This window comes from Corvus hawaiiensis, chromosome 30, assembly GCF_020740725.1.
Source record: "Corvus hawaiiensis isolate bCorHaw1 chromosome 30, bCorHaw1.pri.cur, whole genome shotgun sequence".
Taxonomy (NCBI): domain Eukaryota; kingdom Metazoa; phylum Chordata; class Aves; order Passeriformes; family Corvidae; genus Corvus; species Corvus hawaiiensis.
Genome location: NC_063242.1, coordinates 14,823,124 through 14,840,558, shown reverse-complemented (window position 1 = coordinate 14,840,558; position 17,435 = coordinate 14,823,124). Strand labels below are relative to the sequence as shown.

Genomic DNA, 17,435 nt, shown 5'->3' with positions numbered 1-17,435 from the left:
CGCGCCATGGAGGCGCTGAACGGCCCCGGCCCGGGGCCCGGCGACGCGCTGCGGCCGCCGCCGCCGCCTTCGCCCGGCCACCACCACCCGCACGCCGAGAAGAAGCGGCTGCACCGCGCCCCGTCGCCCGCCAGACCCTTCCTCAAGGACCTGCACGCCCGCGCCGCCGCCAAGCCTCCGCCCGCGCCCCCCAAGTCCCCCGGCCTCCCCGCCCGGGCGCCCCCGTCGCCGCACCCGGGCGCCCACCAGCGCTCCGCGGGGCTCCTGGCGGCGCCGGGCCGCCTCTCCCGTCGTCCCGCCGCCCCGGGGGGCAAGGCGGCCGCCGCCGCCGTCACCGCCGTCGGCAGGGCGGGCGCCAAGGCCGCCCCCTGCGCCAAGCGAGCAGCCCGCGGTCCGGAGCCGGGGCCCGGCGGCCGAGGAGCGGGGCGGCAGCCCGGCGGGGAGGCGGCCCCGCCGCCCGGCAAGGGCAGGAAGGCGAAGCGGGGCGGCGCGGCGGGCAGCGGCCATGCGGCGGCGGCGCTGGCCCGCGTCGGCCACACGGACAGCAGCTCCGACCTCTCCGACTGCCCCTCCGAGCCGCTCTCCGACGAGCAGCGCCTGGCCCCAGCCGCCAGCAGCGACGCCGAGTCCGGCACCGGCTCCAGCGACCGCGAGCGGGAGCCGCCCGCCGCTCATCCCGCCGCCGAGCCGCCCCGCGCCGGCCACGGCCCCGGCCCCGGGCGCGGAGCTCCGCCGGCCCTCGGCTCCCGCGGGGATGCGCTGCCTGCGGCCACGGGCGGGGGGCGAGCCTCGAGCGGCTGGGAGCCGCCGCCGGCGGCCCCGGAGGAGCTGCAGCGGGAGGTGGAGGAGCTGCGCTCGGAGAACGAGTACCTCAAGGTGAGCATCGCCCGCGGAGCCCGGCCTCGGCGGGGAAGGGAAGGGGGCGGCAGCGGTAGAAGTGCGGCCCCCTCCTACCTGGGAATGCGGGGACCGCGCCTGGGGGGAGGGCGAGTGGATTCGCGCTGCTTGGAGTCACCTCCCGCGAGACCCCCCGCCCCCGCTGGACCAAATGCCAAATTTTACCCGCGGGAGAGAAATAGAGGCAGCGAGAACCATCCGGGCGCCTCGGCCCCCTCCTCCCCCGCCCCCACGAAGAGAGACCGCGGCACGGCTTAAGGGCTCATAAGCGTATGATCGCGGCTCCCTGCAAAGCCCTATTTGTGGGCGCTGGATGAACGTCAGTCCGGTGCAACATGTACCGTGGCAATGCTGCGTTTGGTTGACGTGGTGGTAGCTCAGCAAACCCCGACTCTTTCTAAAGCGCCGCAAACACTCTACTGGTTAGCAGGACTTTGCTTTCCAGGAACTGTTTTCCTCAGTATCACCCTTTAAGAAAAGCCAAAGGAATAGGTTCCCTCATTTGATGTGGAAAGGATGGCAGCATTATGTGCTCTGCTTATTGTGTTACTTTATCACTGGAAAGTGAAGCCACTCGCTGTGAAGTACTAATAGAACAACAAGAGCAGCAAGAAAAAAGTGTCATTGCATCCTTGTACAGGTAGAAAAGTACATCTGCATGAATCCATCCTCGGAGAAAAAGCAAAGCTAAATTCAGGCAAGCTCTGAGCTGGGTTGACCTGTGGGAACTTTTAGTTGGACTGGTACTTACAATCCGATCTTTTGGCAGAGCAAAGAAGCTACATGCATAGAGATCTATAAATAAGATAAACTGAGATAATCCTGTAACCACAGCCACTGTTTGCCTCTGGTGAGAAAAATCTTTGTTCCCCCATTTTGGAAACACCCTGTTGTCAAGCAAAATAACCATGGAAATCCATGTAAATCTAGGATTCTTACTCGAATAAGAACTGCAGTTTGGTGTATAACCTTGGGAGAGAAGGGTGCTAAAGATACAGGCTAGGCTCGTTAAGGGGTTTTGGCTAAGGTACAGGAAACAATATTCAGCATAGCAAAAGGGTAACAGCAGGGGTGCTGCAAGGTTCTTTGCTGGGTCTGGTGCTGCTTAGTGAACTGGAAAACGGAATGAGCAATGATACAGCAAAATTTTCAGATGACATTAAGTGAAGTCCAGCAAAGATCAGACAGAACTTAATCATAAAGTTAACCCCTGAGGAAAGTATGAAAGATGAAGGCAGAGGATGGTAAAAAAAATCTTAATATTCAAAATCTGAAGCACTTGGAGGGAAGAATAATGCACTTTTCTGTTTAAGTGTGTTGCATTAACTTGGGAGCATCATGAGAGAAGGAGCAATGAAAATCTGCAAAAACTGTTAGATTACAGTGGGAACTGAACAGAGACTAACTTAGAAAAGCTGGCAATATTTTATAGAACTGTAGCTGTTACACAGGTCAGTGAGTGTACCTGAAATACTGGGGGCACTGCTGGTCATCTAGAAAAGGATAATACAGAACCAGACCAATAAAAATTATTGGCTCATAGCAAAGCTTTTATAGCACTCATTGGATGGGAAACTGAAGTGTGGTAGAGAAATGTAATAGTCTATAAAAAGATGAGCAGCACAGAGAACCTTTATCACAAGCTTTTGTTTTATTTGACAGCCTAGAAGCAAGAGGAGATGTAATGAAATCAGAATTGATAATAGGAATTGCTTAAGGAGTAAGTAGGTAACTGGCACTGCCATTAGAAGGCATGAAGTCCAGGAGCATCTCCTTGCATTACAGGATTTGCACAAGTATATGAGTAATATATACTTAAACCCATTACAAAGTATGTGTCAAGCCCTCTTTCTTTATACTGAAAGTAATTTTTAACTATGGGAAACTGAAAGAAAAGAGTTTGTCTGAATTGTCTAGGACTGACCCCTGTTAGTGTGTCCCACCTGAGGAACTCTGTGATCATGGGACCTAGTTGCCAGTGACAAGGCTTAGGTAAACTTTATTCTGCTTCATTCCAAATTTTTCACCCTGTGCAACAGTGCCTTCAGATCTTTCACCTTGATGTCTTCATCATCTACAGCAATTTTGTCCCAATGCTTTTTTGATTCAGATTGTGACTTTTTCATGCTAAAAGTATTTCTGAGACTGGTATGATACAGAATGGTGATGATACAGACTGGTTTCTTCAGTGGGCATGTTCTGATGCCTGGAAAGCCATGAGCTCACACTATTACCTCTTCTGAGGGAAACGAGTACGTTGTCTGCTTTCCTTGGCCACCTGGGCGCATGAGGTCTTAGTTCTGCTCCTCTCTCAAAATGGTTAGAGACAGCCTAGTGGTGCAAAATTATCAGGAGAATCCCCAAACCTCATTTGCCTTTCCTAGGAAAACCTATAAAAAACATCTACAGATTAAAACCACAGCATTGTCTGAGTTGTTTACTTGTGGGTTTGTTCCGTGTGTTATTTACAAGGCAGTTCTCTTGGTTGGCATTGGAGTGAGCTGTGTTTCTCCAGAGGGGGCTAAGGGATAACAGGGATGCTGTCAACTGTAAATAGACAAATGATTAGATGAATCCCAGAAGAAGCTGTTAATTTCCTGAGCATGGCCATAAGCCAAATTTTGTAGCTTTCACTCCTCCTTATCCCTCCCTGCAGCTGGAGTGCAGCCCTAAGTGCACGTAATAAAGTCTTTTTCAGGGAAATTTAATTTTCATATAGGAGTATCTTCCATGTGTCTGTAACACAGGTTATAGAAGATACACACACAGACTTAGTGCTAAAGATTGCTAGAGATTAAAGTGTTACCAGAAAGAAAAAAAACAAACACAATAATTTGTTTTTGTTTCTACACAATAAATACCAGAAAGTCTCCCAGAATGCAGTGCAAGCTGCTGCTTCTGCAAACATCTCATATACCATGAGCCAGATTTTAACCTGGTATCAGGTTTCCACCTTATAATGTTCCAGGACTGTCTTTAGATAAGAATTTGGCTCTAGCCATAGCTAACTAGCTGCAAAGCTAAGCGTGTAGGTGAAGTGGCTGAGGAGAAATGTTTACATTGAGAAGTCTCTCTTCTACTACCACTGTGAAATTTCATCATAGATTTCAGTTTCATGTATTCCTTGCAAGATCTTATTTCAGCTACCTATGGGGGAAGACTGTAATATTACAGCAGCATTTAAAAGGTATCACTTCTTTGTTGACGTCTAAGAGAGAAATTTTGTCATGGCGCTCGGCTCTGTAGGACCAGGAGATCCTTGGTAACTGCTGGTAGTAGATAAAGTTTTAGTTACTGCTAGTCAGTCCTGTTAGTAGTAGCAAAATACTGCCCACACAAGTGGTTGATTTTCAAGTTTACTTTAAAGTGTCCAGCACAGGGAGAAGTGTCATTCACTATGAGATTCCTTGGGAAACTTGGAAAGAAGCCTTTTGTGGTATAGAGCCCTCTGAAGGGCGAGGGATCTTAAGGAAGAAGGTCCAAATTTTAGCAATTAGGCATGTTTTTGCTCTGTCTCGGCCAAACTTTAATTTAGATTGTGTTAATTAAATAAACATGCTAGCAGAAACAGCAGTGGTGTTTTAGTCACAACACACGCCCCTTTTCTCTTTGCATCCTTCACAGCCATAATATGAAAGCAGCCTCCTACATGAGGCGTGACACTTCCCACAGCCCTTAAAATAAAACTGGTGCTTGCTGTGCTTTTCTTCACCTGGCCTTCTGTTTGTGCCTGTGCTGGTCTAAGTTCAACATGCCAGAAATGCTGCTACAGTGTGGACTAGCACAGAAATATACTATCTGGGATTTATTAGATAACTGTCTTGCTTTGTCTTTTTTTCTTTCTATATTCATTTGTAACTGTGACATATTCTGGATATAAATTGACTAAGGGCCCACTCCAGGCTCCTTATTCCACTCTGATGCATCTAAACTATGTTCATTTTTGTTTAAAATCACAATGTGTGTCATATGAGGTTACATTGTATTTCTTTACTCACTTGAAACTGTAGCTCTTTGAGTTGTAGGCTTGTGCTGAACTTAGGGGGAGTAATTCTACCGCTTCTTTTATTGACCTGCGGGGATTTGTGGATGTCAAAGGGTTTTGCAGACCAAGAATGATGCAAAGTGATGGCACCAATTTTTTTCCATTTAGTGAGGGTTACCAGGGTTAGCAAAATAAAGCTCATCCCCTATCTCTGCTTGACATGCTGCTTTTCGCACCTGGCGACTGGTGGCCCCGAAGAGAACGGAAGGTGACAACCCGGCCCGGGGCACCAACCCCAGGTGGCTGGGCTCAGCCGGAGGGACGGTCAGCTGTCGAGAGAGATGTCACTTTGGGGGAAGAATAGCGAGGCCATGTGCCTTGTTGGCTCCAGCTGTGTCCCTGGCAGCCCCCACCCTGCCTGGAGGGGATGAGCTGCGTGATGCACCGAGCAATAGTTTGCCTCGGTGGCCCTCAGTAGAGGCTATCAATGTTGCCATTGATGAGTGCTCGAACAGCTTCACCAGCCCCAGCCGAGGATATGTGTTGAAACAATACTGTAGCTAATGCTTGAATGAAGCAGAAAAGCTGCCAGATGCTGCTCTCGCTCTCAGATCCTGCAAACTTGAACCGGCCCTGAAGTCAACAGGTGCTCACGGTCCTGTGACTTTTCAGTTCGCATCTGGGTTTGTGCACAAGCTTCAGACAACGTTGGATTGGTGAGTGACTTGTAAAGTAGTCTGCTTTGAAAGCTAAATAATAACATCAGGGGCCCAGGGGCTTCAGGTTCATTAACATATTTTGCAAGAGGCAAAAGTAATGGTTGTTGCTTTCTTCCCAATCAAAGCCTTTTAGAGCATATTTATCCCTGCTGCAGTTCTGCTGTAAAGTGCTATGGGGGATGTGTTTATTTCTTAGCAGCAGCAGCAGTGTCTCCTACATATAGACACTTTGAGATATTTAAAACATGAAAACAGAGATTATGTAAAATCACAGTTCATGAATCTTAGATTTATCAAGGACTTTCTAGAAGCTCTGGATTCACCAGTGCAATAGCAGTTACCCACTGTAATTTCCACTCTTCCTCCCTTCCCCACTCTCCACTCATTTGATTAAATGTATATTAAATAGCTTTCTATTTAGAAAACAGTACTGACATAATCTATAAATATGACTTTTGGCCAAATTAATAAACATATTTTTTAGATAGACAATTGAATTTCCTCCTTCTTTTGTATTTTCTTAAATACTATACAGTTTATAGATTTTGTGTGTTTTTGTCTTCCTAGTTTGCAGTTATTTTCAACTTAATATATAACTTCTGAACACTGATGTGTTCTAATTCGCTGGAGCCTAAAGACTTCGCTAGTGTGCATAACTGTACCCACATAGCAATGAATTCAGTATCCATGTATTTTTTATGCTATTTTTTTGCATGTAATTTCTCCCTAACAATAATTTTCAAGGTTTTTTGACGCATGGTTGGGTTCCATTGTTTAGTCTCTATTCATGCTCTGAGGTAAGAGCTTTCTCTATTTTAGCCAGTAATTCATCTCAATGAAGGTAGATCAGCAGGCTGACCTAAATGCAAGTGGTGCAGATGACCCTTCCTCTGCAGTTTAGTGGTCTTGCTTTGGACTGCATTTAGTCTGGCCCCTTGAACAAAACATCCCCATCATGCATATGTTTTAAAGCTGTCCAGAGGACTCGAGTAGCGGAGCACATTTGCTACACCCTTGGAGTGTAGGTCTCTGTTTTATTTCAGAAGGAATCCGTTTCTTGCATGCTCTGTGGACAGAATGAGTGTGCAGTTGGTGGAGATGATTGGAAAATTTATTTTCAAACCTTGTTACAGATCATAACCAGACTGGCTGGGCAGACAGAGCCCATAAGTTATGCAAGTATTCCTGGTCATTTCAGTGGGAATGACTCAGATGAGTATGGGTTACTCAGTGTAATAGCTGTATGGCCTGACTTTTTCTCTCTCTTTCTCTCTCTCTCTCTATTTTTTTTTTTAAAGAATCATAAACAAGGCATATTCCTGTAATTTGTTCTTAATTATACTTCATGATAATTAAATCAATAATAAACACGCATGACATCAGTAAATGTATTAATGAGGTAATGGCTTCTCTTCTGACAGGCAAGTCTTCAATTTGCACAGTACAGACAGAAAATGACCTATCAGTATGCATTTGGGCTACACAGTGATGGAAATTGCACACAAGTCTTTCCCCCTTTCAGCCAGTTCACATTGGCTTGGTACACTGGCAGGCAAATGGGGAATCCTGATTCTGTTGCTTTTGCACTGCAGTCTTGGGGACTCCTGCAAACAGAGCATCTATTTGTGTATGGCCCTGTGTCCATACAGACACCCTGTGACTCTCAGTTGGGTAATTCCTATTAGACCCCAAATAGCTGGCCTTTAGGAAGTCATTTGGGCCAAGTGAAACCATAAGCTGAAGGACTCGGGCTGGTGGAAGTGGGATTTCTACTGCAAATTTGGAAAGAGCTGCCAGTTAGAAAACAGACTTCCTTTCGTTTTTTCTGATGACCAGAGTGACATAGGGAAATAAAAGCAGTTTATCTTTTCCTAAACAATATTCTTTCTTCCAGGACTCTCTGACTCGTGCTGTTCTTACTGAAAGTAATAGCATAATTACCATTAAATTAAAAGGGATCAAGAGGAGGCTTTCATCCCCTTCAGGAATGCACAACAAAGTGAAGCTTCTGATGCCAGCACTTAACCTCCCAATTTCAATTGCCACTTTGGGGTGCTGGAGCAGGTCCTCCCTGTTTAAGGAAGGGAGCAGCTCTCCATTTTTAGATGAACAAAGAGGGATGGCCACTTCCTTGCCTGTTTGTTTTAATTACATTTAAGTGCTTATTCTGATCTCTTTCTTCAGTTTTACAATATTAAACTCTACAGTATGAAGCTCAATACCTCCTGAGAGAAAGAGCTTTAATTCTAACTCACAATAATAATAGTAGTAAGAACAATACATTTTAATTAAGTCAAGGGTTTGGCTTATCTGTTATTTCTATCTGCCTTGTAGCCAGAGCATCACTTTTTTTGCAAACTACCAAGCTGGGAGTTTTGGCTTTGCTGCATTTACCTTTGATTTCACAAATGATTGACATGTTTTCCTTCAAAACAGCAGTTTGCCAGTTTAGTAAGCAGGACTATCACAGTTTCAGTTACAACTTCCCTTTCCATGGGTCTTTCTTTAAATTGCCTTCCTTCATTTTCTGTGCATGGATCACTTTAGAAGGGGAGTTTAAGCTGTTCTGATTTTTCAGGTGTGATTGTAACAGTTCTGACTTAGGATCTGCTAACATACGGTTTCAAGGTCCACAGCAGAATCACAAATACTTGCCAAGGAGAATCAGCTGCTAAGAGATGGAATCATCTACACCTTGTGGCCTGTATCAAAAGCAAGATTGTGTCTTTATTGTAACTAAAGTTAAACTGTTATGGTTCAGTTAGAGGTTAACCCAGTATCTAAAATGGTGTGCTGACTTACAAAATCTGAGCCAGATTTTCTAGAGGTGACATGTTCCTCTCTATATATTTATTATATAAAAATAGGACCTCATGTTGCTATTCAAAAATATTTAATCTGTCTGATTTAATTTGGGTCTTTTCCTCTCTAGGTTCAAGCCCCAAGCACTGCAGCAATACAGCAGAAAATGGGCTGATGCTGCATGCAGCCTGTACAGTGAGGCTTCTGCTCCTTATACAGTCAAAATTGTTTGTGGCCTCATGTTGCCTTGTTTTAAAGCTCATCCAAAGGATGCTGTATCTCTAAATACAGGAAGTTGGATACAGTTTGATTTCTATGTGAAAATTTTGGGAGTAGGAAAAAAATTAATTGTGGAAAAGAAACTCCATTCCGCCAAAAAAATATCTGAGAGGAGAAGCATGTGAGATTTTTAAAGTACAGCTTCCTTCATTGTATTCTAAATTTTAATTCATCTGCAAAATTACACTAGAGAAAAATGAACTGTGTATTTATAATCAAAACCAGAGGCAAGCATAGCAAAAAAAAAAAAAATCACTGACTTGCAAAGTCAGAGTTGTGCTGATAAGGGAGATTGAGAAAATTTTGGTTTTACCAGGAGGTTAAAGACAGTCCTATTTCCTGAGGCTCATGCCAATGCTTGCAACTCTTTGAGGAACTTCTTTGGTGTGAGGAAAGACATTGGACTCAAGTCTCTAACAGAGACAGAGTGACTTTTACAGCTGGGAGAACTCCCATGCCCACAGACGGGGTTTGGGAATGTTCAGTTTCAATGGGATGAGTGTTTCAGGGATTGGGTTGTTTAAAATTATGTGAGTTTCACTTTCCAAGTTTGGTTGCAATAAATGCTTTGAGATCAAATAGTGTTTATTATTTGTCTTTAGAAACCAATCAGATTTGCTAACAGCAAAACCTGATGAAGATAAGAAGGAAGTTTAAGAGATGAGCAATGACATTATAACTGCAGGCTACTTTATACATGAAAGCCATTGCTTAGTCCTTAAATGTAAACATCAGATTATAAACCAGATCCCATTAATTTGTTGATGACAGTTGTTTTTCTTTATTGTGGATTTGTGTTTCAAAATTTTAATTTAGAACCAAATTACTAATCTAACATTAGCATTCTGAAGATGATATTAAGAAGTTAATTGAACTTAAATCTAGTTGAGGTAAATTTAACACCTGAGTCTGAAGATAAACCCTACAAAATGACTCTGGTCCTGTTCATTCCATAGGGCTGTGGTAGCTCTGACAGGTAACGATTCTACTTTTGGTATGAGTACCTTAGACAAAGTATCTCATTAATAAACTGAAAATGCACAAGTGTACTCCTTTTCCTAGGTTCAAAAGCCACTGCTACTCTCCAATCAGTTTCTAAAACCTTGACATTTTCTTCTGCATCTCTTATCTTCACTGGGTAAACTTTTACTTTAGCTCTTGAAAGTGTCTATAAATGTGAAGCATCGTGATAAGTGTGTACACAGGAAAGAAAAACAGGTCTTGTCCCCAATCCAATCAAGCATGCATTGCTATGTTTTTCTTTTTAAAATATACGTCATTTATCAAAACTTCACCAGTGCAATGGCTGTAAACTGGCCAGAGTATTTGGCTGTGTCCTGAGGAGTAGATAGGGCCTGGACCCTCAATTGTTTTGAAATAATCCTGCTGGATTTGGTCTGCAGAGCTCATTTGCTTCCTTGAAGTCTGCTGTTTGTGCTTAATTAATGTGTTTGGAACTTCTGAGGATGTTATTGCTGCAAGGGTAACCTCGATGGCAGTGCTTACACTATTCCTTTTCAGACAGTGTATGGTGTGAGCATGATCCAGCGCACTGGGGAGTAACTCTTGAGTTTCTCTGTCCACACAAATATCCTGCTCCTGCACTTGTCCCAGGGAGACTGTGGGACAGGATGCTCCTGCAGCAGAAATCTGAATGTATTGAGAATGTACAGTGACATAGTAGGCTTGTGAGAAAACTTCTTTGTCCTTTCAGAGCATCCAGGGAGAACTGAATGGGCTGTACTGGTGGAGCAAAGCCTCTCTTATAAGCCCAGAGTTGTAATTTTGGAAATAACAGGCCTTGTGCATACCCAAAATTTATGCTGGCTCAGCTAACTGAAATTAAACCATAGGTCCATACTGGTGTTTTTATGCATGGATGGGGTGTTGGTAAGAATAAGGCTGTAATTCTAACATAACTGACAAGGCTAAAGAAGTTCTACCCACCTTCCTTTGGTCAGGACCACGCTCAGGGACAAGATCTGCCCTGCAATTGTTATCAAATCTCCAATGAAGCAAGATTAATATGTCAGTCTGGTTAGGTTGTGGGAAGGGGGAATGGCTGAGAGGACTGCCAGGAGAGTATGGGCGGATGTGTTCATGCAGGGACTGGACAGGGATGGTTCAGCCAGGGGCAGGGGAAGCTTTGTCAAGGGTACTGACTTCATAGCAGTGCCCTCTCCACCTGAGACAAGTGTGAAATGTTCTCTGGCCACCCTTGGTATTTCAAGTGTGAAATAATCTCCAGCCATCCTTGGTATTTCAGGAGTGATTTAGAGATCTGAAGTGAGGTCACACTGCAGCTAGCCCCAGTGCAAGTTCTCCTGGAATCTTATTTAAGCAAAGTTTTCCGCTGAAAATTTGGTCTTTATTATATCAAACACAAATTTAAACAGACCAATTAAAAATTTAATAGTTAATTTCAAATATTTTCCTCCTGGCTCTTTTTCTTGATTTTTTTCCCCCCCAGCTTTGTTTAAAGCTTGTAGAATCATATTTTTTTCTCTCATGCAGTAGTTTAATACCTTGTACCCCTCTGCTTGGAAGACCTTTGTAACAGTTCTAGCTGTGGAGCTTCAGTTATGCACAGATTAAACAAATGGCAATGATAGAGCTTATCCTGTTCAGCTGTAAATCTTTAATCTGACTTTAGAGAGCAAGTGCCACTCATGGTATAACATGGAATTGGGACAGTTCATGATGCCCAGAAAAGAATGAGCAGGTTATTCCCGGGGGCACAGGTTTTGTTTTGTTCCTGCAGTCCTGTTATTGAGATGTGTGTGCCCACTTTCTCCTGCACACAACCCATGTGTCATTCAGCCAGTGCATGGCGTTAGGCTCAGATGGGACAGCATTTCCATATGGAGCAGTTCAGTATTTTGTGTAAAACATTTTTCAAGGGAAAATTTCATTTTTAGGAGGGGTTGGCTGTTAAAAAGGCACACACCACACAGAGATGTTGAAGTACTTGCTTTAGTAGGTTTACTGTAGTCTAAGTAAAACAAGGAATCAGTTCAAACAGTGGTAAAGTATTGTGCGCTTTTAATTTTAATTGGAGACGGTAAAATGAAGGTCATCAGTTTCAGGAGACATGAGCATCTGGTTTGTTTTTAATTATCAAAGCAGCTGAAAGAAATATGACAAGTATTCATTAATTTAGTTCAGCATAATTACTCAATGTTGGGTTAAAACTTCTGCTCCTGTGACTTCTGGAGCTGCGTGTTGCAATCTGTATCATTTCATTAATATGGTATCCTAGTGAGCATGTTTCCTATTTTTCTCCCACGGGTGAGATTTAGAGGTATGATGGAGCACTGTTTTGACTTCTCACAGGATGAGCTGGATGAACTTCGGGCTGAAATGGAAGAAATGCGTGACAGCTATTTAGAGGAAGATGTTTACCAGCTGCAGGAGCTCCGGCGAGAGCTGGACCGGGCAAACAAGAATTGCCGCATTCTGCAATATCGTCTCAGGAAAGCAGAACAGAAAAGCTTGAAAGTTGCACAAACAGGCCATGTGGATGGAGAGCTCATTAGGAGCCTGGAACAGGATTTAAAGGTAGGTTGAGAGATTCATATTCATAGCAAAAGAGAGCAGACCGTGATGTGGCAGTGAAAGTGAGTGTGACACATGAAACAAGCAGTAGTTCCCCAAATGTCAGGACCAATTTCCTACGGCTGTGGTGGAGAACAAATATTCAGCTCATCATCATCATCATATGTGTCAGTGACCAAAAAAACATGTGTTTAGACTCAAAATGAAAGAAATACAGTCAAGTTACATTTGTGCATTTGAAAGATTTAAAAGGTCTTGTTTTATTGGTTTTACTGAAAATCTTCACTTTGCAATACTGTATAAACAAGACCTGATACGCTTTTTCCAGTTCATGTTGTTTCCTTCCTTTTCGCTTACGCCAAGTAACTGGAAAAAAATAGTCAAAGTTGCATTTCTTAGAGCCTAGTGAGTTACTTGTATCAGGAACAGACTGTTATATTTTTGCAGGGCAGATAGAGAATCAAAATGCTCTGTCCCTAAAAATACAAATTCCTGTAAAAATTACATTCATACTGAAACAGTTTTTGTATCTTTCAGAAATGCTTCCATCAAAACCAAGTAAAACTTTGTATAGGCTTTGTATGTTTATCTAGCTTAACTCGTCTTAATATTGCTATCTTGTAGCTGTTTTTAAAATATCTTCTGTAGAGAAGGACTGCTTACAACTGGAATTATTAAGAATGTTGTACTTAAAAATGTAAAACGTAAAACCTTCTGAAACTGGAATGATTTGTTGTCAGTAGTGGAAATGAGAGTAACATCAAGTCATCAAACCTTTTAAAATTTCAGATCTAATTTTTTGTTTTATGATGAAAACCAACTTATAACCTTGTAACAGTAGCAGTGATACATTACTCTGTAAAAATCTTGTACGTAGATTTGAATGAAAGATATATTGAGTGTTTTTAGTTACTTGGCTTTGGGTTTACTGATTCCTTGCAATTCCATAATTCCTCATGTTGTATGATGTATCACCTTTACAAACATTTTTGGAGTAAATATCTATTCTTGTTAGGCTGGACTCAGAAAACCTAAGCTGGCATATATTTCTGTGCTTTCATATCACTCTTGCCTAGCTGTGATTGCTGCTAAAGCAGCAAGTTTGCATGGATGGGACTGCTGCACACACGTTGCTTTGATGGATGGCCCGTCAGCTTTATGCACAATTCCTTGTCTTTGGCTTTATCTGTGTGGTATGCTGGCACTTTGATGGGCGGGTTTGGTATCTGCGTGTTTCCTCCCGCTGTTCATGACTTTGCCTTAGCATAATGTGGAGAGGGAGCTGGAGATGGGTAATCAAATATATTTTCATTCTGGATTTCTTTATTAGAAATGAATATTCATTTTGGTACTTGGAAGGCTTTGACTGTTCCATCAACAGTGTCATAATTGAATTAAAAAAATCTCTTGGCTGTCTAGGGCTGTAATATTCTTCTTACTGTAGGAGACATACTGTAGCTGTTGCTCCTCACGGATAATCTTCATGCATCTGTGCTCTTTTGACCAGGTAGCCAAAGATGTTTCTGTCAGACTGCACCATGAGCTGGAGAGTGTGGAGGAGAAACGAGTTAAAGCAGAAGACGAAAATGAAGTCCTTCGGCAGCAAATCATTGAGGTGGAAGTATCCAAGCAGACGCTGCAAAATGAGCTGGACAAGTTAAAAGAGGTAAGCAATTGTCAGAAAAGCCATGCAGAGCAGTATTGCTGGATTAGAATGGAAATTTGGCACACAGGTGTCTTAGACTAATTCGTACATGAAATGCTTGCTGATATTGCTTGTACAATTGCCCCAAAGGTCTCCTTTGTTATATGTCCCAGATACGTCATCGGTAATTTAGAATCAATAGAGATGTAGATGAGTGATTCTCCACTTTTTTTGTCTAGGGCTTCTCACAGGGCTTCTGTCCCATTTTCAACTGTCTCCTTAAAAACTCTCTTCCTGCTGGAGCAAAACTATCTTTGATTTGACTCCAGCTAGCTAGCTCTGGCTGTTCTTTACACAGACTGGGACTTCCACCTACTTGAAAGTCAAATGAGGTGTGCATGACTTGTCTCTGAGAGCAGGGTTCAGATAGGCAAGGCACTGTTTTGGCTGGTACTCCTCAGTGGTGACAGTGGAGACATCAGCATGATCTAGGCAGCAGGAATGTGGTCTGTAATGTATAAATAACTTTACACTTCAGGCACAGAAACACTGTCTCTTGAGAAAAGGAATAATTTCAGCTGGTACTGACACATAGTCATACTGGGTGAAGTGATGATCCTTGGAAGGAAGTGAGCTGAGGAGCAGGGGACGATAAAGGAAAGCCAAATACAAAGCACAGCACTTTGCTGGAGCCTACATCCCGATCTGTAGTGGTATTTCTGTTCTCTTAACAGTATGGCAGATTGGCAGCTCACAGCCCCTGCTCTGTTTTAAACCAGATTGAGATAGAGCATTTAAACATAATGAGGTAAGGCATTTATCCTCTGAGCCCTGGTCAGATTTAGAGACCTGGTGCAATTATGTGTTATTTTAATCTTTCCAGCATTACTTGTGAGTCAACTGGCACAAAGCCTGGCTCAGTTTTATAAGGACAACTCCTATTTAATTTAATATGTTTGAGTTATGAGTAGTCCAGTGCAGGAGTTTTGGACCATTTTGTACCTAACAGAACAGGTCATCAGCTGGTGTACGTATCAGTGTTGCTTAGATCACTCGTGAACCTGACACAAAAGATAAAGTCTGTGTGATGTTCTAGCTATTCTTCTCCTTTCTCAATTTTATTTGTGAATGCTGTGCTAAGTGGACAGGGATACCATGTTACAGGGCCTGCAGTCTCTACTCTGTACAAAAATAACATCTCATCCGCTGTCCTGGTCGTATTGTTTGTTGTTGATTAACACGCAGGTCCACTGGGTACGGCTTGATGGTCATGGGGTTTGAGCACAAACTAAACTGTGGGTGAGAAGTGGGGGAAAAAGTGGTCCAGCAGTGCCGAAGACTCAGGCTGGCTCTAACCAGGCTGAAATTACTTTGCCACTTAGGTTGCTGCAGCCTAGCTGTACTGGGAAGCCCTGCTAAGTCAGCTGTCTCTCTGCTGGGTTGCAAGATGAAGTGAATGCACCCTTACTTTGTAAGCATTCCTTGCCCCATAAGAGGTAAAAGCTATAGGGGAGCTAGGGAAAGGGACACATAGCAGGTAGAATGATGGGATGTGCTCATGCTGATCTGGAGATAAAGCAGGGCATAAGATAGATCATGAGATGTAGTTGTAGTAGTAGTAGAGATAGTCTGGTTTCACATGCCATGAGTTGTGGCTTCTCTGGCAGCCACAATTTCACAAGGTCATAGGAGGTGAGAAGATGGAGGTTGGAGTCCTTGGCAGGTCACACAAGGACAGATGAGCCAAAATCTGGAGAAACACAGCTACGCATGTGTCAGATAATGTGTGTTTGCAATGTTGTTGACATTGCTAAAAAAAAAAAATATTATTCTTCACTCAAGATGTGCTCAAATAACTACCAGAAGCAGTGCTTCCTTAGGAACATTTAATGTGTGCAAGGAATGCATTATAGACGTGCCAGTGGGAAAACTAGTGCTTTATATATCAGGACAAAAGTGACCCCAAAGCCATGTAGCTTCTTCTCAACCCACCCCGACTCTGCATCTTGTCTATCTAAAGGCTGACAGTTAGAAGGAGCGTTTTCCTATCTGGTCCTGGAGTGTTGCCTGAGATCCAGTTAAAGAGTATTCACTCTCTGATATAGCTTACTGCAACCATATGCTCATTTGCTGTAATATCCTTGACTATTCTCAGCCCTTTTCCTCTATCATCAGATCAACAGAAAGGTTTTCTCACGTCTGTGTTCATATTTATTGCTTAATTCAGTGCTAGTTTCTGCTTTGGCCTGCAGTACAATTCCCTCAGGTCCCGTTTCTCACTGCAGTAGATGGCATATATGTTGATTATCTTTAATGTATTTTGCATGCTGAAATACCTTTAGGAATTGTACACATCTCTTTCTTTAAAGCCACCTTTGGTTTCGATCATAATCTTTTGAAGAATTTCTAACATTTATCATGTTTAGTGCTGTTATGTATTTTTTACTCCAGTACCTGTTTTGGTCTCCTGTGATATTTTCAACTTCTTGGTTGTATAGGCTTGTTCTAGCTAAATAAAATTCTTATTTCCTTAAGAAAGAAGCCTTACAGTTTTAACTGGGAAATTATTTTTTGCCTCCTACTGACCATGTAATTTCAAGTTGTTGTATTAAGTTGATATGAGAGAGACTTTCCTCTTTTGTCACTAAATAGTGTTTCTCAGTGTGTCTTACTTTTGAAAATAATCCTTCACAGTCCTCTCCTCTCCTCTCCTCTCCTCTCCTCTCCTCTCCTCTCCTCTCCTCTCCTCTCCTCTCCTCTCCTCTCCTCTCCTCTCCTCTCCTCTCCTCTCCTCTCCTCTCCTCTCCTCTCCTCTCCTCTCCTCTCCTCTCCTCTCCTCTCCTCTCCTCTCCTCTCCTCTCCTCTCCTCTCCTCTCCTCTCCTGTGAATTGTTGCTAATGCACTTCCCTTCCCAATCCCAGATGCTTCTGGATTCCCATTTCATGACACGTTTTCAGAAGCTTTTGCATAAGCTATCAAAACAGCATCTAGGCCCTTGTTTTGTTCTGGTATCTGCCAAATGCTCCCCATCAACAAAATATTCTGATTTTCACTGATTGTTTCAATAAGGAGTTCTCAGATAACTGGTGAGTCGTTTGCAGGTTTTTAGATAATGCCTTCATTTTTTTCCCTTTGTCTTTTTCTTTTTTCTCATAAACGTGCTCCATCCCTCCAGCCTTTTGCTGCATTTCCTGTGTTTTGAGCTAAGATATGAGTTGATAAGGATGTTTAATGAATGCTTGTGGATTTTGTCCAATTCTGATGTTTTCCAGTTAGACATCATTCTTCTCTGAATGTCTTCATCAGTATCCTGGCATTCACTTTGCTTACTCATGCCACTCTATTTCCTTTTTTAAAATTTCAGTTCTGTTAGCCAAAAGATAATATAGTTCTTTCCCATAATACTGCCTCTTTTTTTTCAGAATTTACTCGTTTATCACTGTTCTTCATCTGCTACTCTTGCCTGAAATACTTCCACTGATACTTTTGAGGATACTTCTTTTACTGGCTAATAATGTTTTCTCACTGAATGGTTTTCAACTTTACTGACTTT

At 43.1% G+C, this 17,435-nt stretch overlaps 1 protein-coding gene across 1 annotated transcript; it reads left to right on the top strand.

Annotated features, from left to right (window-relative positions):
• Positions 1-6: 6 nt before the first annotated feature.
• Positions 7-14,219, top strand: LOC125318450 (microtubule cross-linking factor 1-like). Its single transcript, XM_048289167.1, has 3 exons — positions 7-876; positions 12,016-12,240; positions 13,745-14,219. Exons 1-3 carry the CDS (start codon positions 7-9, stop codon positions 13,982-13,984), a joined length of 1,335 nt encoding a protein of 444 aa, XP_048145124.1. The 3' UTR covers positions 13,985-14,219.
• The last annotated feature ends 3,216 nt before the right edge of the window (positions 14,220-17,435 follow it).

Bases quoted from the DNA above. Each gene is read 5' to 3' on its own strand.
- LOC125318450 (XM_048289167.1), top strand. From the start codon at position 7: ATGGAGGCGCTGAACGGCCCCGGCCCGGGGCCCGGCGACGCGCTGCGG. The intron at 877-12,015 runs GTGAGCATCGCC...GACTTCTCACAG, and splicing joins CGGAGAACGAGTACCTCAAG to GATGAGCTGGATGAACTTCG. The intron at 12,241-13,744 runs GTAGGTTGAGAG...TCTTTTGACCAG, and splicing joins GCCTGGAACAGGATTTAAAG to GTAGCCAAAGATGTTTCTGT.